This window comes from Egretta garzetta, unplaced genomic scaffold (genome assembly GCF_000687185.1).
Source record: "Egretta garzetta isolate BGI_Z169 unplaced genomic scaffold, ASM68718v1 scaffold196, whole genome shotgun sequence".
NCBI lineage: Eukaryota > Metazoa > Chordata > Aves > Pelecaniformes > Ardeidae > Egretta > Egretta garzetta.
In genome coordinates this window covers 112,537-137,991 of record NW_009259864.1, presented here as the reverse complement: position 1 = coordinate 137,991, position 25,455 = coordinate 112,537, and the positions used below count along the sequence as shown (strand labels likewise).

General features: G+C 36.8%; 1 protein-coding gene across 1 annotated transcript in view; it reads right to left on the bottom strand.

Annotated features, from left to right (window-relative positions):
- The window catches only part of PRKD1 (protein kinase D1), a 65,716-nt gene that overhangs the window by 6,686 nt on the left and 33,575 nt on the right, over positions 1–25,455 (bottom strand). Inside the window, exons 4-15 of the mRNA XM_009640077.2 lie at positions 22,733–22,943; positions 21,034–21,111; positions 17,377–17,581; positions 14,756–14,879; positions 13,891–13,968; positions 12,657–12,936; positions 10,273–10,325; positions 8,824–8,896; positions 7,743–7,849; positions 7,154–7,315; positions 6,014–6,112; positions 4,612–4,879 (exon numbers count right to left, since the gene is read on the bottom strand). Coding sequence (XP_009638372.1) covers positions 4,612–4,879; positions 6,014–6,112; positions 7,154–7,315; positions 7,743–7,849; positions 8,824–8,896; positions 10,273–10,325; positions 12,657–12,936; positions 13,891–13,968; positions 14,756–14,879; positions 17,377–17,581; positions 21,034–21,111; positions 22,733–22,943 — 1,738 coding nt within the window. The remainder of the gene's footprint in view (positions 1–4,611; positions 4,880–6,013; positions 6,113–7,153; positions 7,316–7,742; positions 7,850–8,823; positions 8,897–10,272; positions 10,326–12,656; positions 12,937–13,890; positions 13,969–14,755; positions 14,880–17,376; positions 17,582–21,033; positions 21,112–22,732; positions 22,944–25,455) is intronic.

The following is a 25,455-nucleotide window of genomic DNA, read 5'->3' as shown; positions in this document are numbered from 1 at the left end:
TTCTAGAAAATGCTACAGAAAAAGTTATTACCAAGAAAATAAACTAACACAGACCACACTATACATTCATGACACACTTTTCCTCCAAAATAGAATTTCTTCACATACGTTCTTGCTCTGAAGATGCCAGAATTTAAGTGTATTTTTTATATAATCATGCAGTTTAGACTGTTATGGGTCATACGTTTTTACAAATCTGTTGCCTCATTATTAGTGCAGTTTAGAAAGCCAATTTAATTTTACCTTAAGACCAATAATTGAATAAGAACACAGAACGGGAACACTGAGACTACTTTACCACTGTTGTTGCTTTTCCAGGCACAATGTTTAGGTATGACCTATCCCCCCCCTTTTTTTTTTTTCTTTTAAAGTTTTTCTACCCTCTGCATTCCAGCTCCCAAATAAACATGCTGTTGCTTGGCAATATCAGAAAAGCATCTACTGAGCACTAAAACCAAAGTGGTGATAAACACAGCATCATTCACTCCGATTTGTCCACTATCCATTAAATGCAAAGAAATACATGATTTTGCTAAAAAGTAAAATATCTGAGCTTTTAATTCCTCTCTGATTACAATAAAAATAGAAGTAAACAGGGTGATAACTAAGTTTAGCCATTCTTAAACTTTTTACATGGGTAATAGTCTGAAAAGAATGCTGAAATGTCTACAGTTGCAAGATGTTTTACATGCAGTTTGGCTCTCTGGCTCAGAGCAATAGTTATGAGCAAAACCCAAAATGTTTGAGCACTGTTTTGCTTTCCTCAGTGTTGAGTTTTGCAATAGGCACACAAAAATTCCTAACACTGCTTTCATTAGCCATTCTGCGACAAATTATATGCCCTTTAATAAAATCGTTATTTCACAGGCACTGGCAATACACTTGGTTGATGATCACTTCCCTTAATCTAAACTGAAAATTGCATCACAAGGTAAAAACGCCACAGCTTTTGAAACATTTGTTTCCACCAAAAGTACATACACAGAATTTCAAGCAAATGGGTTACTGTGGTTTAGGAAGCAGCTAGCTCAGGTGTATCAGCTGCATACGGTTGTGATCCTAAGCTGGTACAGTTGTGAAGTAACCTCCCCTCCATCGGCTGGTTTAGGGTGTCCATCTTACCTGCCATCACTTGCTTTGGCCATCAACTAGGATTGTTGATATAGATAGCAACAGGTTGGAATAAACATTTATTTCTTTTTCTTTTTTTTTAAGCTCAAATTGATATGTAATTCCTTCTACTACTTCTCACTGTTCTACAACAGTGTTTCAAGGATTATCATATTACGAACATTCCTAGCAACCACAACTAACAATATTTGAGCAGTAAAAAAAGAAGAAAGTCATGGATATTGCATTTGATATGGTAACAGAACCTGAGCATTTCTATTGGCATGCGTAAATCAGGGTTAATATTAATTCTTTTAAATGGTAGCCAAGCTCTTCTAAGTTCATTGAAATCTCAGTTTGGACCTGCTGTTACTGAGGCAAGTAATAGAGTCTCTGGATGAAGTTACCACTTTTAAAATCTAGCTATAATGTACAATTCATAGAGTCCGCTGTTAAAGACCTGTCATTGTCTTTTGGACGAAGGAGAAGAATGCAGTACGTAATGGAGAAGAATATTTATATTAGTTTTACTTATGGTAACCTTTGGACAAATGGCTCCTATTTTCCAAACCTGCACAGCACAACACTTTAAAAAGATCCTTCTTACCTGCATTAAAGATAATATTTACTTTGCATTTCTTTTATTTGCTACAATGATACTTTACTAATCAATATTGGTTTCAATTTTTTAATGCTATAGCAGTGCAGCAAAGTTTTGGTTGAAGGCTTCTGTGAAGACTTTGGTTGTTTATTATATGTTAAAGTTCTCTTAAATATTTGCACAAGTTTTTAAATGTCAATAAATGAAATGGACTAACTGCTGGATCTTCAACATTTTTTCTTTCTTAGAAGTAAAAATATAACTTAAATAATTTTGTTTTAATTTAAAACAAAGAATAATGCATTTTGCAAGAAAATATCTGTGTAGATCCTTCAAGACAAACAGCAATTTCAATCATACCAGCTTGAAAGAGATTGGTTGATCAATGTTCATTTACAAAGACCTTGCCAGATTCTGCAGCAGGATCACATTCCACACTGTGATGTAACTCCCTTACAAGCTTGAGTGGAAGAACTAGTTCACGATAATTAATTTCCCCCTGGGAGAATTATTTCTATGATACAAATTCCAGGGAATAGTTAAACAGGAAATCTATTGTGTCTTTAAAAGAAATCTATTATGGATCTTTTTATATGAAAATTTAAAAAAAAAATTAAGAAGTAATCATAATCACGCATGTTAAAACTACTGTTGAAAAATGTTCAGTGATTAAGAATAACTGACAAAAAGAATAATGGAAAAGATATGGCAGGCAAATACCCTATTCATTAGCTTAATTTGTGCAGAGAAATTTATAAACCCCAGTGTATTTTCGCTTGAAATGAGCTTCCTGTTATCATAGTTCACATTTAAATACACATACCTTTTGAAATTGCTTTTATTTGCAACGTTGACTAAATGATTTCATAAAATCTTTAAAATCACCTGTGATTCCCCCCCAACTGCTTCAAGGATTTATAGCATCAATCATGATGGCACTGTTCAGAACTGCAATCCAGAGTAGATGTGTTAGGACACCGAGTACAGATTTGCATTTTAACCATGCTATATGGTCACAGATAACAGAACGTGGATGGAGCCAGTCAGTTCAGGGCCCGTGCATGCCTGCCCTCTTCTGACCTGCGCACGAGCGTGGACCGGAGTAGCTGACATGAGAAAACCGTTCCTTTATTTCCCCTAGGTAATCCAGAGTTTGAGTTCAGTTTTGAGCTCTAAAAGTCAGTGTTATCAAGTAATACTTGGACAGAGACCTAGACTCCAGCTCCCTCTGTTAAACATAATGGATCTGTTCACACTTTTTTTCAGGTTTTCGTTTAGCACAGTAGAGTGGCTCATCAGATATGACTTCAAAATATAATAAAAAAAATTACCCTACAATGTATAAGTAGATTTTAACTTAGTAATTTGTTACAAGTGTGTTCTTTCCCACCCTTCTGCATGCTTGCAGCCTGATATCCATTACTCTTAATGAAGGTTGTGACTGGTTGAAAGGAGAGATAACACCCCAGTAGGTGAGTTTTCTGTAGGTGCTCTACTGAATCTTCACCTCTGAATGTAGAAATTGATCTTCTGTCTACCACAGTAGAAACTTGTGGGAGACAATTTCTTGCAGCCTCTTCTGTGTTGATTGCTGTTTGCTTATCTCTAGCGCCAGAAAAAGCATTGCTGCCAACAGATTCTGTCAGCTTACATATCAGAAGTGTGTGGAGGTTCAGGAGGACTTCAGTGTGTAATTGTGCAGATTTAGCTTCTTTTTTTTTCCCCCCCCCAACAGATCTCATCAAACTTCATCTGCCACTGAGATAAAACAACAGACAATGCTCTCAAAGTATTTCTCAGCTGAGAATCTCACGTGGCTATAATATGTATTATAGTAAGCAGTAGGCACACTTCTCTAAGCTACCACTGACGTGTAAGTTAAACATGTCACCTGAAACTCAGAAAAACTGTACCGAAAGTTATGGAAATTGTAAATTCCAATACTTTAATTCAAGTTGGTGAGTATTACAATTCAGAAAAAAAGATAAGAATGATATTTATCATGTTTCCTTCACTTTAAGACTTAAGAAGCAACATTGCAAAAAGTTAAGGACATAAAGACAATGATAAAACAAAATAAAATAAAATCAATTAAAATAAAATGCACAGCGAATCAAATTGCCTGAAAATGTTTGTCATGTACAAGAAATATTGGTGAAACTAGAAGTGATATTTTTGTTAAATGCCCTACTTAGTTGCCTTTAGATGCATCTTAAATAGAATTCATTTACCTTCCTTAAAGATGTTCATAGTGAATTATTCACATTGTTCTTTTACTATCAAAAGTCCTTGATGCCACTAACCAGAATTCTAGTTTAAAGTCTTGTTGGCTATCTTCAAGCATTCCCCCCCGCCCATTCTATGACACTGTCTCAGGTTGTTCTTGAAACCTCATCTGCTTGGAATTGTTCAGTATCTTTATCTTCTCCACAGAAAAACTATCAGGGTTGTACCTACTGCATCCTACCGAATGGAAACTAAATTACCGGCACAAGTAGAATGAGAAAAAGACTGCAGAGGCACTAGAGCTGAAAGAAAAGATACAGAAGTAAATATAAGCAACACCAGCTCCAGCAGCTGAGGTTCCTCACAAGATGCTACAGCAACCCAATCTGTAGGTGGCTTTGTGCCTCCTTCGGCACCTCCTGGAGAGATCCTATGCTAGAGGATTATGCCATATGCAGTCTATACATGCTCTGCAGGAAATGTCTAAAGCAGCTGATAGCACAAAACAGAGACTTTACTTCATGGTACATTATGGTGCCTTGAAACTGCAAATCTTTTTTTTTTTTTTTCACCGGTATGTACAGGGGAAAAAAAACAAAACATGAAAACAAAACACCATTATTCAACTGTTCTTTTTTAGCATTTATATAAAAAGAGCCACAAGCAGATATTACCTTCATGAGAAATTTCTTTCCATGGATTAGGCGGATACATGAATGCGGCATTCTGGATTTGGTCATGTATGTCTTCATCTTCATTGAATGGAAAAGTACCACTGAGACTCACATAAATGATGACACCCACAGACCACATATCCAGAGACCTGTTATAGCCTTTGTTTCGCAGCACTTCTGGAGCAAGGTAGGCTGGCGTTCCTACAACTGAACGCCTAAATGATTTCTCTCCAATGATTCGGGCAAAGCCAAAATCACAAAGTTTTACCTGTTTAAAGAAAATGCTACAGTAAGACAGACATTACTTTTATTATCAAATACATAGCTGAGGAACTTTTATCATGGTTTAGTTGAAAGATGCATCTCTACTGTTCCTTCAAGGATACTTTTTTTTTAAACTCCTCTTTGAGAGGAATACCCTTATTCCACCCTGGACATTAGACCAGATTACCAGTCCACTGCATCTCCTATATTGCTTCACTCCATGAATAAACCACAGTAAAAGCAGTAACACAGGACAGATTAGAATGAAAGAAATACAGTTTTGGATGGGCCTAACAGCTCAGGCTCCTGGTGAAAGTGGTAATATAAAGTAATACTTACCCATTTGTAACGTAAAACCACAGCAAACAGAAAAATTCTTTTACCTAAAGCTTTTTCCTAAATCAAGCAGGTTGACAAAATTTAGTTCTTGAACTTCCATTTTTGTTTTACTGTGGACCCAGTTACATCCTGCCTCTCTGCAAACTTGTCTGATTTCTTCAGAGGAACAGATTTAGCTGCTTAGAAATCCTCACTTGAAGCCTCAGTATAAATCTTTCCTTTCCAATTATTGATATTGGCATTATTTACAAATTATCACAATGCTCCTTTTGAATATAGGCAATTGGAGGAGATTATAGATGAACTCTGCAGATCAAAGGTAACAGGAGCTGATACAAATACTTTTTAATGAGAAATACAACGAGCCACAAAGTATATTTAAATATTCTGCAATCTACCTGCATTTAAATTCATAAAATTGAAGAAGAAGCTGTTGTTCTTTGTGAGCTCTACCCTAACCTTCAGAAAAATAACTGTCTTTCTGGTGACTGCTCGAAAATTCTCACTGATCTGGACCAAATCAATCAGATAAGCAATTTGGGCTATAATGGTAAGCAAATTAGAAACAATCACAAAAGTAGTTATGTCAAATGACAAAAGGCAAGGATTTTCAAACATGTCTTCTTTGGAAAGTTTTTTGAATAAGTGATCAGTTTTTTCATTATCTAAAAATTCTGTGTAGTTCCTGGAGGAGATACAGACAGGTCACTAATCACTTTTTTGTTTGTTCATAAAATAATAATTGCTAACACTTATTAATTTGAACAATTTATCTTAGGAAAGGGCATTTTCTACTTGCCTGTGGGAAAGGATCAGCTGATGCCAATAACACATTTTCTGGTTTGAGGTCACAATGAACAATATTTTTGAAGTGAAGATGTCTTAAAGCAACAAGGATCTGTGAAGAAACAAATCAGAAAGAAATTATGTTTTGAATGTCATACTTTCTTTTTGTTTATTCTGTATTGTTCAGACATTTCAGTGATCAGCAAGTGAGGATGTAGAGCAAGGAGTGACATAGAGAAAAATAATCCCATAAGAATGGACCATTTACACAAATGTCTACAATGGGGGGAAAAAAAAGGACAAAGAAAAAATGTCAGCTGTTCTGTGCCTCAAGTTTTCTTGATGTTTCGCTGTATGGAATAAGATTTTTCCTCCTCCAAAGACTTTATATCCTAAACACTTTTTTAAAACTGCGTTCTAAGTACTTGTTTACTTTTTTTTGGTGTGAAATCTTTGGATGCAGAGAAATTTGCTACATTCTACCCCAAATAATAAACTTCCACCATAACACTGTTGTTCCTGCTCCTTTCTTTTTCCTGACCGCTGACCACACAGGCTGCTCTGACTCTGAGGTGGCTCACTACTCAATTGTGTATATCTAAATTTAAACCAGTATTATGGGCAGCCAAAAAAGCAGTATGATAATATGACAACAGGAAGAACAACAACAGCAAAACAACTACCAGAACACATTGTTAACAAAGTCACACAGCAAACCAGATTCATTTAATCACTGGTAGTGCTGAGATCCAATCTCAGCACAGAAAAGATGCACGAAAGTGTATAGCACAAACTGCAATGGTTAGGCACGAAGAAGTTCAAGAGGCTCAAATTTCTTTATGTATATCTTCAACGGTTTGCTGTGAAGTGCTTTGCATTCCTTTCTTGTGCCTAATTCTTCATGCATATGAGAAACTGTAGCTCGACGGCCCGTCCATCCAGCAGCCAAAGTGCTGCACGTGTATCTAGTTCTAGGTCCTCTTAATGACTTACTACCTGTCAGATAATGTACCCAAAGCTCTCTTACCATCCCTGATATTACAATTCAGGCTTTCATAAACCAAAGCAGTAATTTATGCCAAGAGCAAAACATAAGAAACAGTGATAATAATTGACCTCAAATCTCTTTCTAGGTCTGTAATTAATATCTTACCTGAGTAATTAAAAACTTTGTTATTCTCTCTGGCAATCTGCCCTTTTCACTTGATAAGATCATCTCCAGCATGTCTCCATGGAGTTTTTCCATAACAACAAACCCTCTTTCCGGCGTCTCAAACATACACTCCAGATTTACAACCCCAGGATGATGAAGATTCTATTAAAGATAAATACAGCACTAGATTTCCCAACATGATCAGTAGGTTTTACCATTACATAGCCAGTCTTCAACACCCCCCTAAACCAGACAATGTTTCAGTATTTCATAATTTAAACTGTGTGCCTAAACTGTAAGTAACAGGCTTGAAATTTCTAGGGACAATACAAGAGAATGATGAACTTCAAATTAGTTTAACAAACATATTTTCCTTATTGTGCCTGGTGTTTAAAACTGCAGAAATTGTAATTTCTAACGTGACATTGCCAATACATTTGGTCTTGGCTGTTTACACAGATTAAGCAGCAAAAATACTAGTATTTTGCAAAAGTAATAGTGATTGTCAATTAAAATAATTATCCTATTATCTGGTATATATTGAAATGTATAAAGGGAGTTAAGACAATAAAAAGGAATAAAAAAATACCTGTAAGATTGCAACTTCATTACGAAGTTGACTTTCCTGTTTAGTTGGAAACCTTAGTTTGTCAATTATTTTAATGGCAACATCTCTTCCTGTTTTGCGATGTTTTCCTGCATTAATAAAACAAAAGGCCTCTATCAATTAACATGATTAATTCTGAGAAAAGTTCCACTTTCACTGCACTGTACAAATTACCACAACCAAGTAATTCTCAGAGCAGGTTTGCAGCAAATTAAGTCATTAAAAGTTTTCTGTCATTTCCCTTCTTTCTACCCTTTGACAAGAGAAGTTTTCTCATTATCATCTGACAAAGCCGTTTAAACATGTAAGAAACATACACACATGAGAAAGTCAGCTCTGCATTTCAAGAATATAGATGCAAAGTTAACTTTCTGTTATATATATGTGCTTGTTCATACACTTCAGCTGCATTTTCTGCAACTGGCAGGTTGTAGGCTTAGTCCCTCGGTAGTAGTTCCAGACTAGCAAATGAGGAGATAGGTGATCGCCTTTAGGCATGTGAGTGCATGTCCCAGGTTTATCAGAGACCCACAGAGATTCTTCAGTGAGAAATTTGTTGTTAGTTCTCATTTCACACTATCTCAAACAACAGCTGTACCTAAACACTCCCTCAAAAGCTGCTGCAAAAAGGAGGAAAAGGAGAGGAAAAATGGGTAAGGAAGTGAAAAAAAAAAGAAACAATTCAAACAAACTACTGAAAAACAAAGGAAAAAACCTCACAAAAGCATGCCAAGAAAAACAGTAGGAAGAAGAAATTACAATTTTTTTTCTTCTTCCATTGTAGTTCTCAAAAAGAACCCTGCACTTCACAGTTTTCTTTACTAGAGCTTACAGAGAACATAAAGCTGTTAATATGCAGCGACCCATTACTAGGTAGAAAATTTCAAATTACAAAAAGACTTTGTCAAGAAAAAACAGTTTCATTGTTTAACCAATAGAATGCTGCTTATATAAAACAATGGGCAACTAATTTCTCGAACAAAACGTGTCAGAGTTCAAATAATTTCACCATTCAAGAAATTTTCTATCTTAAGCATAACTGTATAGCACACCAAAGCCTTACCTCCATAAACAATTCCAAATTGTCCTGATCCCAACACCTCATCTGGGAAGATTTGATACACAGTGCTAATATCCTGTTTATATGAACATAACAAATATTAAGCCCTGAGATGTGGAAACAAAATTTGTATTTCATTTGTTTTTTTCTAATGGGAAGTAGCATACGTTTACTATAGCACATTTCAAAATATATTATCTGCCAGAAACAGTCATGTGACTCTTCTTAAAAGCCATGTTAACTGCAATTGCTGTAAAAGCTGTGCATCTTCAATAGGTTTCAGACATTGCCATCTTCCAGGCAGCCAGCATACAACATTACACATTATCTTTGTGAAATCTGAAGTCAAACATACATATGGAAATAAAAAGGGTCTTGTTAGCAATGTTCTCCCCCGAAGTCCCAGGATCCCAGACCTAGGAATTACTGCTGGTTTCGATGAAAAGGGAGAAATTACAAATTTAAAATGTTCTTGAAAAAGTTCTATGGCAGCTCACGTCAGTCATGGGTATGCAAGTGGTTTCTTAGTTTAGAGAAAGCTTTGTGAGTATCAGCAGTTCTGGGCTTTGGCTATTAGTGCTTGTCCTCTGAGATGGGTAAAATATTCCATACATGCCAGAGTGGGAGTTTCATGTCTCACTATTTCTTAGGGCCTAAACACAGGCTGTTAGCGGATTCATTTGGGAGTCTCAAACAACCCCCAAATCTTGGAGCTCTGTTTCATTTTCCTCATATTTAACCAGCAGTGCATATGAAGAAGAGCAAAAGAACCCCAAGGAGTTGAAACCAAAGGCTGTCCCGCTTTTTCTTAGGAAACAAATGGGTACATCCTTCCCCAGCAGGCACACTTTTTCTGGCAAATACCAGAGCTGCCCCAAAGCTGTACTTGGCTGCAGGCGGTCCTGTTTACTGCCTCTGCCCATGAACAGAAAAGCAGCAGCGTGACTGTTTACCTTGACCGCACGTCATTTGTCTTAACAGTCCTAACGCAAAAGGAACCCAGAACTCTTTACATATGTGTAACAACATATGTAACGCTTCCTTCGGATAGAGCTTCAACTTCATACAACAGAGAACATCTCTCAGTGATGACAGGAAAGGGTGTATTTATCAAGGCTTGTGATTAGCTTTATGAAGTTCAGCTGACAAATTCCATGAACTAGGATCTTCTACAGCTCGCTTTTCCTTTTGGTAATTAACATCCTGCAAGGATCCATAGTTAAATTCCGTGTTAAGTGAAATTACCCATATGTAATTCTTTTGACTCAAAAAAAGGTGCCACGAAGATGATTTTTCTCAGAAGTTGGCAAAGCTAATTGTTTGTTAATTTCTACAAAGTAAGTGAAATACAGCTGATGGGAACTCCTCTAATATTCTGCTTTGCAAAACAGATCAATGACTTTGCAAGCTTAATCATAGCACGTCTAGCACCAGCATCCAGAGAACACTCACCACGTTTTCCTGAACTTGGCAGTTTGACACAGAAATACTGATGGATATATCCCCTGGGGAAGAAGGTAAAATATACTTCAGATTGCTGTGCTTTTAGTTCAAACATGTAGTAATAGGAAATGACATTTATATTACATCAATATCTACTGACAGCTCTAGAAATTGGACCAATTAGGTCAGCTTGTTCATCTACCAGCCAATATAAAATTACAGCAGCCCACAAATATGTGACTTGAACCACAGTTTTGCAGCGTATGGAAAAGAACAGAATTATACATTTCATTATTAATTTTTTAATATTGGAATCTCTTGCTTCCCATTTATAAGCTTATTATTGCTTTTTTCTGTTCTATTTTGTGGCTTTATACCTCACCTAAGTCACTATAACTGCAACTAGGGTAAACTGTTTTTGTTTAGTGGATTTAATAATAATTTCTATTTGTAGCATCACCTACAATATATTTGATGCTATTCAGATGAAGGCCAATATGCATTCAAATTGGTCTGCGTACTATTAAAAGTAATACACATTTCAACTGGCTTAAGAGATGTTATTAAAACACATAATGGAAACAAGAACTTGCACTCCTGCTTTAATACAACAAATACCAGATCCAGCCTCTACAAATTCAGAGCTTATGATGTTGCCATAAGCATTTCGAACTGCAAACCTACTGAGGGGTTTAATAAAACTTGAGAATATGCCTATTGCTAACTGTATTACACAAAGATGTCATTTTGGGGAGGAAAGAATGGTTCCTTGGAGCAGTGCTGTCTCTGACTCCTACCTCTGCCTAGAATCCTGTTCATGCTGACTTTCCATTTTCATAGTATGGATTTCAGCCTCATCCAAACCAGTGTCCTCTACTTTAAAGCCAGTGTTACAGACTGAAGACACTCACAACTACCCATCAGCACGTCTCCTATTTGCAGTACGTAGCATGAGTAACTTCTGCCCTGTGTGCCTTATTCCTTTGTCCCTTCCTTAGGAATAGACTGGTTTTGGAATGGAATGTTTCAGTTCCATAGAGGCTTCTTTATCATTGCCAATTTGTTTTCAAAACAAATTGTGCTGCTTTGTGTTTACATGAAAAAAAAAAAAGCACAAAGGCATGGATCTTTCACTTTGAGCAGAAGACAGAAGGTTGCTGTCATTCTCACTCCCCACAGGAATTTGTTCTAAAGGTCTCAGATGACCTTAATTTTTGCACAAAACCCCTAAAGATAACTACTAACTTGTAAAGAAAATTTTCAAACTTCCCGAGAGAGAGCGAGAAGACAGCTGTCATTCCCAGTCCAGCACTTTAGGTGATTTGTTTAGCTACACTCAAACCAGGGGCACTAGGCAACTAGCCCGACTGAAATGACATCCAGAATTTGACACTATTTTATGCAGGAACCCAGTCGAGAAAGCAAAGGACAGAGCTGATCTAATCTGATACGTGAGCTGTTGTGCCTGGAGATGTAATGCCACAGCCTGTCGTATTACTTGGTTTCTGAAGGGCTTGCGGTCTCATTAGCATTTCGCGCTGCATTAATAGCATCCAGATGTCAAGTGCTAAAGCTGGTGTATACTGCAACAAAAAGTCTAATCCAAATTGTGTAGACATACCCAAATTTGCTTTACACTGACTAGGCTGAGTACAAGCAGCAGAGCAACCACAGCAGCACATGCCCAGTAGTGGGGAACCGTTTGCTATGTGCCACTTTGTTATCAGTACCTGAGCTAGATTTAAATGAGTTTCATGTTTGGTTTACATAAGCTGTCATCTTTGCTACAGAATTACCCAAAAGTATGTAAATGGAGGCAAAGCCACATATTCAGTCCTTTTGGTCCTGGGTAACACCCATGCCTTGTTGTGCTTAGAACAGCTGTCCTTCACACTTGAGCTCATTTCATCTCAGCATGGGACAATGTTTGTGGCAGTTGTACAGCCAAATGTGATGAAAGGGAGCGTACCGTCTGTGCTGCAGTGACCTAAAGAGTGAAGAGCTGCTTCTGCAGACAGCTAGAAACAAAAATTACAACCATGATGGGAAAAATCTATCAGTTCCCAACTGGAGCTCAGAAAACTTTGTGCCTCTGCACAAGGAGGCTATTACTCATGTCAACAACACAAATGCAGATGAGATGTCTTACTAATGTAACAACTATTTGCTCGCTAACAAATCTGCATCTTGTATATTAATACAGATGCCCTAGTATAAACTGGAAATGCATGTATGAGAAACCGTGGTGTTTAAAATAATACACAGATAGGTGATAAGCCATGACGGAATAGCCTCTACTAGCTGTGCAATGCTTCCTTTCAACGTGTGAAGAAGATTGAGCAATGTCATTTGTGACATCACTCATCTGAAATGGAGGAAATGAATAAACTTACTGTGCAGGCTGGGTCCTGACCCAGTTGATGCCCCTTTAGGGATGACGGGCATCAAGGCGTGCTGTATTGCCATCTCCCACATTCGTGCCACATCAATGCCAATACCACTGGTGATAACACTGTTATTCAGTGGAACACTTGAGAGGTTTTCTATGTTTTCTCCAACATAATAGACTATATTTGCTGTGCTTATTTCAAAACAATGAGGATTGGCTCCTTGAGGCAGCAAAGTGAAAGTTTTTGCAGGTTCCAGAGACAAAATTTCAGACAATGGGATTTCCTAAAATGAGAAAATGTTTTACTGTCAGTATAAAGATTATCGACATACAAAACTAAAGCATGAACTAACTTTAACTAATTTATGGTATTAGCTGATGCTTTTAACCACATGCTTCTTAAACACACAAAATGTTCTTGTAACTTGAAACTCCATTACACAGAGGACTGTTGATGGTAAAATACTAAATGTTTCTTTCCAAGACCAAGCAGAACTCTAATTATTCAATTAAACTTATCAAAGAGAGCAGTGACATGCCATCAGAAAAGAGCACGACCATCCATGTATCAACAGAACTCCTCTAGAAAATTAAACCCTGTTGACTCCTTATTTAATAAAATTTATTTGCAATAAATTATTTGCAGAATAAATCTATTCAACATTAAGATTCCAAATCTACCTTTCATATAGGCGTAAACTTGATTGTTTTATCTTGAATAACACTTAGGGCATGTTTCACTGACATTCCCTGAGAGAAAGCCATATGAAAAAAATACTTTCCATTATTAAAACTCATTGCAGTAATGCCTAAGGAGTTTAACTGCCTCAGGTAAAAGGATATGAGCATTAAAACAATCTTTTACAATCAAAATCACAACATAATGTCCAAAGGACAGAATTAAAATAATATATACTATATCTAATTGTTTGGAAAGAATTCGTATTATGAATGACAGAATGTCAGGTGAGTTTCTTGGCAGAATCTGTCACTGGTACTGAATTGCCCCTGTATAAAAACCTTCCATTTCCACAACGTGTATCTTACAGGTCCTTGTTAGCTGACGCCTTTCTGATCTGAGACTTGTTTGTGGAAGGCAGCACACACATATGCAGCTTAAATAATGAAAACATAGATCATAGTTATACTACTAGTGTACTTTTAGTAAGTATTTATTCATTCAGCAATTCAGCCATTATTTTCTGCTGGTACAAAAGAGATTGAAAAATATTCCTTACTTTGTAATATTTGCTTCCAGTATCATTTTGAAAAAGTGTTATGCATTTGCTGTCCAGTCTCCAGTAGTGTCGTTTCCTCTGCAATGAAAACCAAGGGAAAAATCTTTCTAGCATTTTCCAAGTAAATTAATGAAATGTTCACTTCTCCAAAATGTTTCACTTAAGTTTGAAGAGATGAATTGTGAATGAAAAAAATTCATTTACTGTTATGAGATTTTTATGAGGACTTTATATCTGAGTCTAGGATTTATAGGGCCACCCTCTGTTGTTTCAGTAATAATCTAACTCTGTTCAAATTGTCCAAGTTTTAAAAATTTAAAATGCCACTTGGATGTCTGCATTACATTCAGCACAATTTGCTACAGGTATGCTACTAAAATAATTAAACTTTCTTTTTGTATCAGTTATAACACCCCAGCTCACTTTAGAAGGCCACATACTGAAATCTTTATTCCTGTTTTAGCAGGTCGGAATGAAAATAACTTTTTTCTACGCTCAATCTATTTTACAACAGTCTCAATTCACCTAGCAGTAAGATATCTAGGAGACTGCAGCTGGAAGGTGAAACTACTTTCCAGAACCCGTAAGGTGTTATCGTTACTTTTTACTTCCTTCAGAATGCCTTCACATTTGGCTGCCTATGATAACACAACTGATTTAGATATTTTTGTGTGTTTTAACTGTCTCCTGCTTCTTACAAGCAGTGCCAGTCCTCAGGTATGACAAGAGGCAGGACTTAAGGAATCACAAACACTGCAAAAAATGCTTTACATCAGTGACTGTAAATTGTCAAAGTATTGTTAGGATTTAATTCTGTACTATCATATAGTATGTACAGTAAGAGGTCCCCCTTAACATTTCTTACCAGTGTGTCCTTGCTTGTATAGTGAACCATCCAACCCTCCTTCATCACTGTGCTACTTCTCCTCTTTGTGTGCTTCACAGATTGTACAACTCTCATTAATGGAATATTGTTGCTGGTTGAAGGGCTTAAGAATAAATCAATAAAGGCTTTTAAAAAGAAGATAACTTTGGACAAAAAGAAAAAAACTCTTTTAAAACAGAATAGATATATATCTCTCCAATATCCACATTTATATTTATCATAGCTACCAGACCTGGATTCGATACTATTTTGTTTTGTTATTCCAAGTATCTTGAGATTACAAAGAAAAAAAACTGTAATGCTACAGCAGGAGAATGTCAGAGACCTTCTGAAGGCTTACACACACGCGCGCGCACACCACTCTCCCAAAAATATTCCTAAAGTTGAGCTAAGAAGATGGGCAAATGACTAGGGCCTCAGCCAGGGTGTGGGAGCCTTACCTCAAGCCTGTGCTATGCACGATTCGGACCATACTTGATCTTGAATCCCTCATAACCTAAGTAAACGTCCACCAGATTACTGCCCTGTGATCTTTCTTGGGTTCAAACACACAATGGAACAATGACGGTTTACAGAGTAAAAGATGTGTCAGCTGCCTAGCTGTGTGTACCCTGGCACGGCAGAGCAGAGAATCTGCTGGAGCCTCTCAGAGAAGGAGGTTTAAGCTAATATATTTTACCCTCAAAGACCTAAAGCAAAGTCCCATTGCCTTGCACTCTCGGGTATGCATGCTGAAACTTTCCATGACTCAGCTGACTCACAGTACATTGGGTCGGAAGGCATGGGAACTTGACAGGATGCCCGATTGCACCATCAGATAAGATCTGGAATATCTAGTTGGAGAGGTGTAAGAAGTAACCAAGCCCATCTTCCAACTTTTCTTGCTGTTAACCATTCCTAAAGCAGATTCTGCGTAATGGAACATGGACTCAGAATCTGTTTCAATCCTAAACCTAAATGCTTAGTTATTTCTGGCAGAACTTTAAAAAGAGATGCTGCATTGAACATGAAAACATAGCATAAAGAGTTCATGTGTTCTGCCCTGTTGGGAAAGCTACTGGTGCAACAACTCCATCAAAAAAGGGCAGAAAACGCCCAAGAAAAGAATAGTATCTTAAGTTTCCACAGTTGTTATGACTGTGGACGTCTGCAGATGGCCCTGCTTCACTGTAAGGCATCCTGGAAATGAGAAACATTTTATGAACTGGCAGTTTCCAACCAAAATGCCAAAACTGCACTGTCTTAAAGTTTTATTAAGACTGAAACATACAGTTAACATCTCTTTTTTGCTTAAAAATGATCAAATAAGCTGTAGTTCCTATTTAACTATTCTTGTCTGTACTGACAAGAGGTCTACTTTTGATTTACCTTTAAACATCACTTAAAAATAATCCATGGATATGGAGACTACCTTTAGGAACAACTGGGGGAAGGTATTACCGGAAATATAGGGATGCCCCTCAACTAAATAAAACGTACACCTTGGTTATCAATGTTTTTATGAGTTACAATTGGGTATTTTTATTTTTAAAACGTGCAATGCTGTCCATTTAATACAATTCGGACATTCAAAATGTTATATGACACTGATTTTGTGCTATAAGCACAGGCTTATATTCTAGTGATACAAGGTGGCTAGATATAGTGTCTATGCAGATGAATATGACAGCAGGAAAACCATTTCACTGCTGCGGGAGGTAAAGCTGCATATTGTTGACATGGATTTCTTTCTATTACTGCAACAGGTATACGTTAGTAAGAGAGAGCTAAGGGGAATGTGCTACTGAAACAGATTCCTAGTAAGCAAAATAGAAGAAACTGCAGGTCAAACTGGGACCTGTGAAGGAAAAATATTATGTATTTCTTCAAGGTACAGATCCCTTGCATCAAGGAAATTACAGCTGAAAGGACCTTAATTCATTTTAGGTTCCCTGACAATGAATAATCCCTACTTTTTTCTCTATTCTGTACAGTTTCAGTAATTTTTCTTCTCTTCAGACACTTCTGTGGTAAGTTGCACAACTCAATTTCCATCTTCCTTCCTGATTAGTCATTTCAAACCACTAATCCGTTTTGTAACTTGCTTCAAACTACTACTTCAAGTTTGTCAAACTCTCCTTACTAAAGGTATCTAAAAATGCAAACAATTCATCTAGAGTCGATTATACCATAGCGACTTATACCCTTTTCTTAATTTTTCTTTTTGTTCATTTAAATGATCAGGCATTGCACTATTAGTCAGGGAAAAAATGTGTGGGAAAATAAATAAGTTAAAAAAAAAATTGTTCTCTATTGCTCATGCACAAATAGTTTCACAACGTAATTTTTATAAAGAGAACAGATGTGTAACGATTACATGTGCATCAGTTTTCAGCTGCTACTTCAACCTGACAATAATTTTTAAGCTTCTCTTAAACTCCTAATGAATTTATTTAGTGAAGCAATCTCACTGCAGTTTCAGAACCACCACATACCACTTAGCTCTCTCTGTTCTCAATGAGTGGGATTAGGGTCCATGTAGATTCCCCCCTGAGGCCTAGACGTGATACTTACAAATAAATACAAAAGAAGATGGAAGGTAGGCTCACTCCCCAGCTCACCTGATCATCCTGTTAGACTCATCGTGATCCAGATCAGCATCCTGCATTTCCCCGTTGTCACTATGGCATCCTGTCATGGACATCTCGGAATCATGAGCTATAGATTCTTCCATGTCATCTATAAAACCACTGTTTCTTTCACTGTCATTGTCGTCACTCCCTTCTTCCATGACCACATCAGACTCAGCCCCAGGACTAAGAAGATCTGGAATATAGTTTCTGAAGTTATTATCTGAAAACTTACAATACTCCAGTCACAACATCCTGACACATTCTGAGCTTCAGAAAAACTCAGGTTCTCTTTGGAACTCTATTGCCCGGGTCTATCTCTACTCAGTACTCTGTGTACTGGCGAAGCGTGGTTTTTAACCAGTCATTTAGAAAATCACTACAGAAAACTGGAAATGCATCAAACCGAAATATTTTCAGAAATACAACTTTCTATTAAAAGATGCCAAAGTCAAAGCAGAATTTCTTATCCATGGACTTCTATCAAACATTCTATACTCATGAGCTTTATTTCTGAGATCTTCTGGCAGATTTTCTATACAGCTTGAATGTTGTGTACTGGCTTGATGGCCATTGGCACACTACAGCTGCAAACTGCAGTAATTTCAAAACTAGGAATTTAGTAATATGATGATGACATGGTGATGAACTATTGAAATAATTCCCAAGATAATTACTTATAATGTGAACTATATTTTTTGGGAAAAAAAGATATTTCCTTTGCACCAGTGTTCTCTATGAAGGCTGCACAATATGGCACAGTAATCCGTACTATTGAAATAATGCTCCCTGTCTTTAGAAATATTAATTATCAAAAAGTCCAACTTTGATAAAAGTCCAGCATAGAAAAAGTACAAAGACATAGGTTTTAACTTATTTGACTACAGCACAGTATTAATAGTATCTTCCATCTTATATTTAAATTATGATAAACTTTCCAGTTTCAAGATTACATATGCCTAAGCAAGATCAAAGTAAGAAATAACTTTTCATTGTATTTCTGCTTGTGAATTGATTTATCTGGAAGATGGAAAGGAAGAAAAAAAACTTATTTACCTAAGGACTTATGTTACAAAACCAAACAGACAAGACTCCAAACTAAAAAAAAAAAAAAATCCCATCAAAAGAAAAGATATTTTGTTGAAACTCAACCTGCTGCTATACAGGCTGTGATCTAACATGTCAAAACCATCGTCCTGTCAGATAGTGAAGGTAGCATTAGTTTTTCCGAGATGTTTGCAGTGTTTCAGAAATTTCAAGTAAGGTTAAAATAAAATGGAAGACACCAAATATTCTCACTGAGAAACTTTTGCCTAATTGTGTGGAGGAAGGTTCTTGACAGTCAATGTAGACGATCACCCAAAAGAAAAAGCACTCTGAAGTGGCTGACAGCAAAATGTTTTAAATTGGTGGCACTTCACTCAAATTGGAAGTGTACAGCTGAAAGGTTTGTTTCCATGTACAGTAGTCTTAAAATATTTGGATATAAGTTACTGATGTGTGATTAAGAGACACATTATACTTCATCTCTAGCAGAAAGAGTCATGAATGACACTTTACAGTGCAAGGCTCTATTTTTGCTCTTCCTACAACACTTTTTAAATCTCTATTTTTAATAAACCCACAATCAGTTAAAAATAACCTCCCACATTTAGTATATAATGTGTTTATTAATACAACCATACTTGGAACTTTATTGCTTCAGCTCTTTCTTCACTTACTATTTTGGGGAAGATGTATCACACAGCAGATGGACAGAGTGACAGATACTGTATTTTATTCATTAAGTTTGAAAATAATGTGAACCAAATTACTGTAAAAACAGAATGAGATACCAGGATGAAATTGCCTTTGATAATCCTAATGACCCTATATCAGTCGTTTAGGACACACAATTAAGAGTTCTACTTTGATGCTATGGATATTATACCATGGGTATTACTTGGTGGGGAAAATTCAAATTCTATAAATTTTAAGATGAAGAGCTTCAAGGAGTAGACTTGGAGTAAGCTTGGAGTATGTGTTCTCACCCCAAGTAGCTTTGCACAAGATTTCTTCACTCAGCTCTTCCTGAGACAAACCATCACTTGCCATCAGATTTATGTGTAGGAGGCAAGTCAACAAACGTAGCACATTGCTTGTGGGCCAAAGGCAGGGAGGGGGCACAGAGGGTATATTGGAGGGATGAAATACAGCTGCCTCAGATGGAAAAAGGGAACTTCAAGGAATAATTCAGAAACAAATGTAAATTTTGTTCATTTAGGCCAGCTGTCCAGAAACAAGGCTTGCCTTCCTGTTTTCTCTTAGCACTTTTGATCAATCCTGTTTTGTACTCCTCTCTAAAACTGCACCTATGCAGGAAAAATGTTATCATTTATAAGCAGATTTAGTTACTTCCTCTGACTGCAAATCTCAGGGAAAACTCTATACTGTTATCAGTGGAATCAATCATGGTGCATAGCTCTTGGATTTGAAAAATCAAGCCATAAACTTCTGTAAGCATAATTACTTGCATTCCTGAAAAAATAGTTACGTTATGGGATTGTTAATGGTTAAGTGAGGTATAAATGGTGTACAGATTAAAAAAAATAGTAATAGTAGTGACTCCAAGAGTCCAGTTTGAGGTGCATCAGAGAGGACATGCAGCAGGAGTCCAACATAAGCCTTCCAGAAAACCATGCACCTTATCACGTTTCAAGTTGGATACTTGACGTCTGAAATATTTTTGCCTACACTAATTGCCATTATTCAGAAAATCTTTGTAATAATACAGTCACACTGCTATGAAAAATACTGTGAAAAATACTAGTTAACATTCCTAATTTTAGAAATGTTTGATATCTCTTCAATAAAGTAGATCACCAATTTAAAGTTTGCAAAAGTATACCTAATAAGGCAATACTTTATTAACCTCAGAAGCAGTTTAGGCTGACAACTTAACATGGTCAAGTGCAATAGAAACTGAACACTTCACCACACGTTTCATTCCCTAATCACATGGAAAAATGACATTTTCAAGCCAATCAGCAACTTCTCTACAACCACCCTTTTTTTCTCCAGTACCGTCTGTCAAGCCTACCCATACTATTCCTATACTTGACACAAAACCGACAGCACATGTATGGAAAATCAGCAGATTTTCAAGCCTTTATTTCTGGCAAATGATATGGTTAGTTTTATGCCAACAGAATTTTTTCCTGAGGGCCTTCCCAGTTCTTCTAGGTATACTTTTCCTTCTCAGGAAGATTACCCTAAAACAACCACGTTTCCCCCCAGATTAAGAAGCAATTTTGTGCTTGTATCTGACAGGTGAATGCCAGCTTCTCACACATGTGGCTTTTTGCTTTACTTTGGCATTCTGCATTCAACAGGCCACGATCACCCGGCCGTTTTGCTGCTGACACCACCTCTGTGGCACAGCTGAGCCAGTCTGTCAGTGCCACCTATTTGGAATACATCTGAGCTGATGGTGTATGAGCCACTTGTAGGGTTCCTCCCACACTTCAACATACAACAGAAGTATTTCACAGGAAAGGCCACTCCCAAGCAATGGAAAAATGTGTCTTTGTACACATCACAGTTTTACATTTCTCTTTTACTTAACTGATGGGTTAAACAATGTCATAAACAACTGTTAAGGCAACTTACCTCCATTAATGGCAACTTCCCCCAGGCAGTTATTTGGCACTTTAGGAGCACAACGTTTATGACAGTTGAACCTACAGTCTGTTAAGAAAAAAAGGGATACAGTAAAATTATTTCTCTTTTTCCATGATATATTTTTTCCTGCTACGCAGCCTATAAATGTCAAGCCCTACTATTCCACTAATATGAAGTTAACGTGTTCAGAGAGTGTTCGTTAGCCTGGTTGCATGCCACCTGCCAGTAGAAAGGGTACGATGAGGATGCTACAAGTGCGTTTCCTTGAGGGGAAAGGACAGCATTACTGAGGGCAGTTGGGCGGAGGCACTAGCTGCAGCCGAAGCGTGTGTTCAACTCATCTAGGAGAGCGAGGAGGAGACCCAAGTGCTTGCTTGCAAAGTCAGAGCTGCTTTTCCAGTGAAAGAAGCAGATCAGGCTGCAGTATATCTGCTGTATCTTAAGAGATTGACTACATATCCAATACCGATGACTGAAAATTGAAACAACAGAACCCCAGCCAACAATTGTGCGTGAGAAAATATTTGTTCTTTGTATCTCAAAGCAACTTCTAGAGAGCTTTCGGTGGAAGGTTCCTTCAATACCTTCCTTATTTTCCAGATATTTTTATTTCACTTTACTTTTTTTGTATGTGTAAGTAGCACTTTATTAGATGTCATCTGAACTGTTTTCTTTTGGCTGCTGAACACATTTTACTTAAACTAAGGGCTGTAACTTATTAACACACCTGGAAAAGCAGAGTCAAGAAGGAAGAAATATACTAAGGTTGTCAATATCCTGCTAATTATTTAACTTCAGATTGATCCAAAACCCAACTGAGGTACAGAAGTGCTAAACTGTAGGTAAATATGTAAAAAAAAAATAGGTTAGTATTTGCTTATGTCCTAGGGATTCAAAATGAACTGAAAGAGGTGATGCCTTCATAGAGATTTTGCTTCAGTTAAACCACATAAGAATCATGTCTTAAGTTAAATGACTACAACTTTGAATTTTTGCAGGCTGTTAGTTCAAAGAAGCAATGCAAAGTCCACTGATTAATTCTATGATAATTATTTTTTATTTTAATAGAAGGAAGGTGATTTTAAGGATCATTACCTAATACCTAATACCATAGCATGCGCTATGCTTTGTATTTATGGGCACTCTGGTTGGCTAGAGTGAGCCAGTAATCCAGGCTACAATCCAAGGGGCTTGATTCACTTTGGCACCTACTAAGGTACAACACCATGAGACTTGAGAGCACATCAGTCACATTGAAAAAATGTGGTTTTAAATTCTCATATAAGCTCGTCTTATTTTATTTCTGTTACAACTCCCCCAAAACCCTGAACTGCTGGGACTCAGGCACGTAAGAATACAGCCCTTTTTGTTAACTATTCTGCTGTAACTGCCTGCGAGCACATGCTTACGTAGTGCCAAATACAAGATAATTAACACCTCAATGAAAAAGATGCAAGCTACTGCAGATATACCGCAGGGTAGGAATGAACAGCCATGCAGCCAGCTCCTACAGAACAGCAATTACTGTAATTTTGACTCCAGCTTAATCCAATGTAATTGTACATGTGCCTACACCTAGATAGTGTAGTGAGGAAATCATGAGTAAGGCTACATAGCAACTACTCAAACATTCATTTACTAATTTTATTATGCTTAGTTTTTACATTCCTAAAGGGCGTTTACTTACCTTTGCACTGCAAACCCTGTCTAAAAAGCCCTTTGAGAAGCTTCTTGCAGTACTGGCAAACTGTTGGCCGCGTGTAAGAGTGGATGACAAAAGTGTGAGGCACTTTGACTTTGGACAGTAAGATCTTGTCTAGCTGAATAGGTCTTCCAATGTAGGACTGTGAATTTGATCTCTTCTCTCGCCCAGTAAATGATTCTGATGGTGTCTTTTGCTGCGAAATACATAAAAAGAACATTTGAAATAAATGATGCATTCATTTCTAAAAGCCTATCATATTCACATATTTACTTGCCTCAAAAACAGTAAGTCGTGTGACATAAAAAGTAACACAAGTGCTTTTAAACACTAGTAGAACAAGCAACACACCTCTCTGACTGCTTTTGAAAAATCTGAACGGTATCAAACAATACCTTTGCCAACACTAGTATCATACATTTCACGTTGTGACTGAAACAGGTTTTTATAAAAAAAAAAAAAATCAAAATTAAAATATTCACTAAAAATTTCTCAGAAAAGCATTTTGTGTTCTGATAAAAACACAAGCCATTTTTACCTCTCTTATTTTCTGTTTTACATCAAAGGCAACTTTGAAAGGCTGTATTTTTTTGTATAAACATTAAGAAAATTATTACCTTATTCTATGTGCATGCAGGTTTTTGATAGAAAACAGATTAGTATTTTCCATCCCCTTTATTTATAGTTTTTGCTATCGCTAACCTTACCACATTTACATTATGCACAATAGATCACGATAGGTATTTAAATGCATACTTATAAACATGTATGAAGTGACACATGGTCTAAGGTATGGAATCAAAAGAATTTCTGAAAGAAATGGGTTACCTTATTTTTTCTACTAAATTCACTCAGATGTAAATACAGTAATTACCCCAGAAAACAACTGACCCAGAAAACTGCCTTCTCCTAAGAACTGCCCTCAAGAAACAACCAAACTACACCCAGTTAACATGGAAAAGAAAAAAAAAAAAAAAAGTGACAAGATGCAGCTTGATCATTTAAAACTCAGCATCTTCTTACTGTCATCTGCAAATAATCTGGTAACTGAAGGCTAGAAAATGAGTCATTCCCAGTGAGCCCGCACTGTTCAAAAAGTTGAAGTAGCTGAAACTCTAGATTGGCCTAGCTTGAAAAGCTGTTTTGTTTCAAACCGATAATGCTAATGGAAATTCTTCGTCTGAGAAGGCTGACTGATTATTATTTCCTGGTCACCAAAATATGAAAATACGTTTCAATATGCTTCTGTTTGTGAATCCTGGAGTAAAAAGGAATTTGAAAGTCATTTTGATGGCAGAAGAACCTAAGGAGTTCCAGGCTCGGCCTTCACATTGTATTTGCCATGGGGAAAAAAGTTGTTTCTTCCTTCCAAACTACAGATAGGTTTCTTATGGTGAAGATCAATTCTTTTGGTTATTCTGTAGAACTATCTGTCTTTCCAAAGAAGCATATGCAGTAGATTTGCTGAGCATTAGAGCTACCCTGCTAATTTACAACAATGCCAACATCACATGCTTAGCCACTGTATAAACGCAGTTCTGTCAAAGCAAGGAAAAATGTGCAAAATACGTTGTATGAGCCAGGTATATATGGCCACTATAAACAAATTAGATTGAAACACATATAAGAAAGCATCTGTCTTTTCTTTATCACAAACAAAAAGTGGAAAAAGGATGAGAACATATTTTGATATTATGTGTTTACTCCCCGAGTTTAGATCTTCATGCTCTGTAAAGCACTTATGCATATGAAAAACAACCCAAACTAGTCTCAATTTAAGATTAAATTTATTCCATTATTTGTTAGTTAGTAATATTGTTTGTCTAATATTTCCAAGGCAGAATGCATTAAGTCTTATGAAGTCAACATGAACAGGGCTTTGAAAGGGAGGGCAGAAGCCCAGCAGGAAGGAAGAACGAGCCCATACATGCAGCATGGACTGCATTGCTCAGCTTGTGCAAACTCCCTGAAATGACAGCCCTCGGAACTTGTGGACAGGACAAAGGTCACAAGAGGAGCCAGAAATAGCGATGCTTTCCTCTCAGTCTCGTGTGTAGAGCAGAGACAGTTTTGGCTCAGACTGATGCTATTTCAGCCTTAGTGCAGTGCCTTACACGTTACATCCTCAACCCTATGCTATGGTCAGATACCTAGCTCTGCATTGGCTCTTCAGTGCTCACACCAAGAACACGTGACATACTGTATTTTAATATAAGTTTTTTCTTTTTGAATAAAGGAATTTTTTAATGGTTTACCTTAATTACACCCACTACCTGCAAGGCACTAGTCACAACACTTTGCTGTCACTGTCTTGAATATGGACATTCGGTGGACTTTTCATATGTAGTGATGCTATTCTCTTAATATGTACTTGAACTGAAAAGGAGTAAGAATTTCTAAGAGGAAAGAGTTCTATTGTTTGCTTTCATTATGTCACTGCAACAAATTAGTATTTCAGTTTACTGTTCTTACTACTAGAGCCCTTTCTTGACAATCTTACTCTTGTCTGAAGTACAAGTGAACCAAGTATCTCCTAATATTATGTTCTGTCTTAGAAACCTGTCTAATATAATCTAAACTAAACCTACATTCTATTATCATTCTTTGCCTTTTTTTTCCAAATTATTGCCAAATCAAAAATTATTTTGGCAACTCAATATTGCTAAAAGCTTTTTAAAAGTCCAAATTACTTATATCTAGTTAACCTC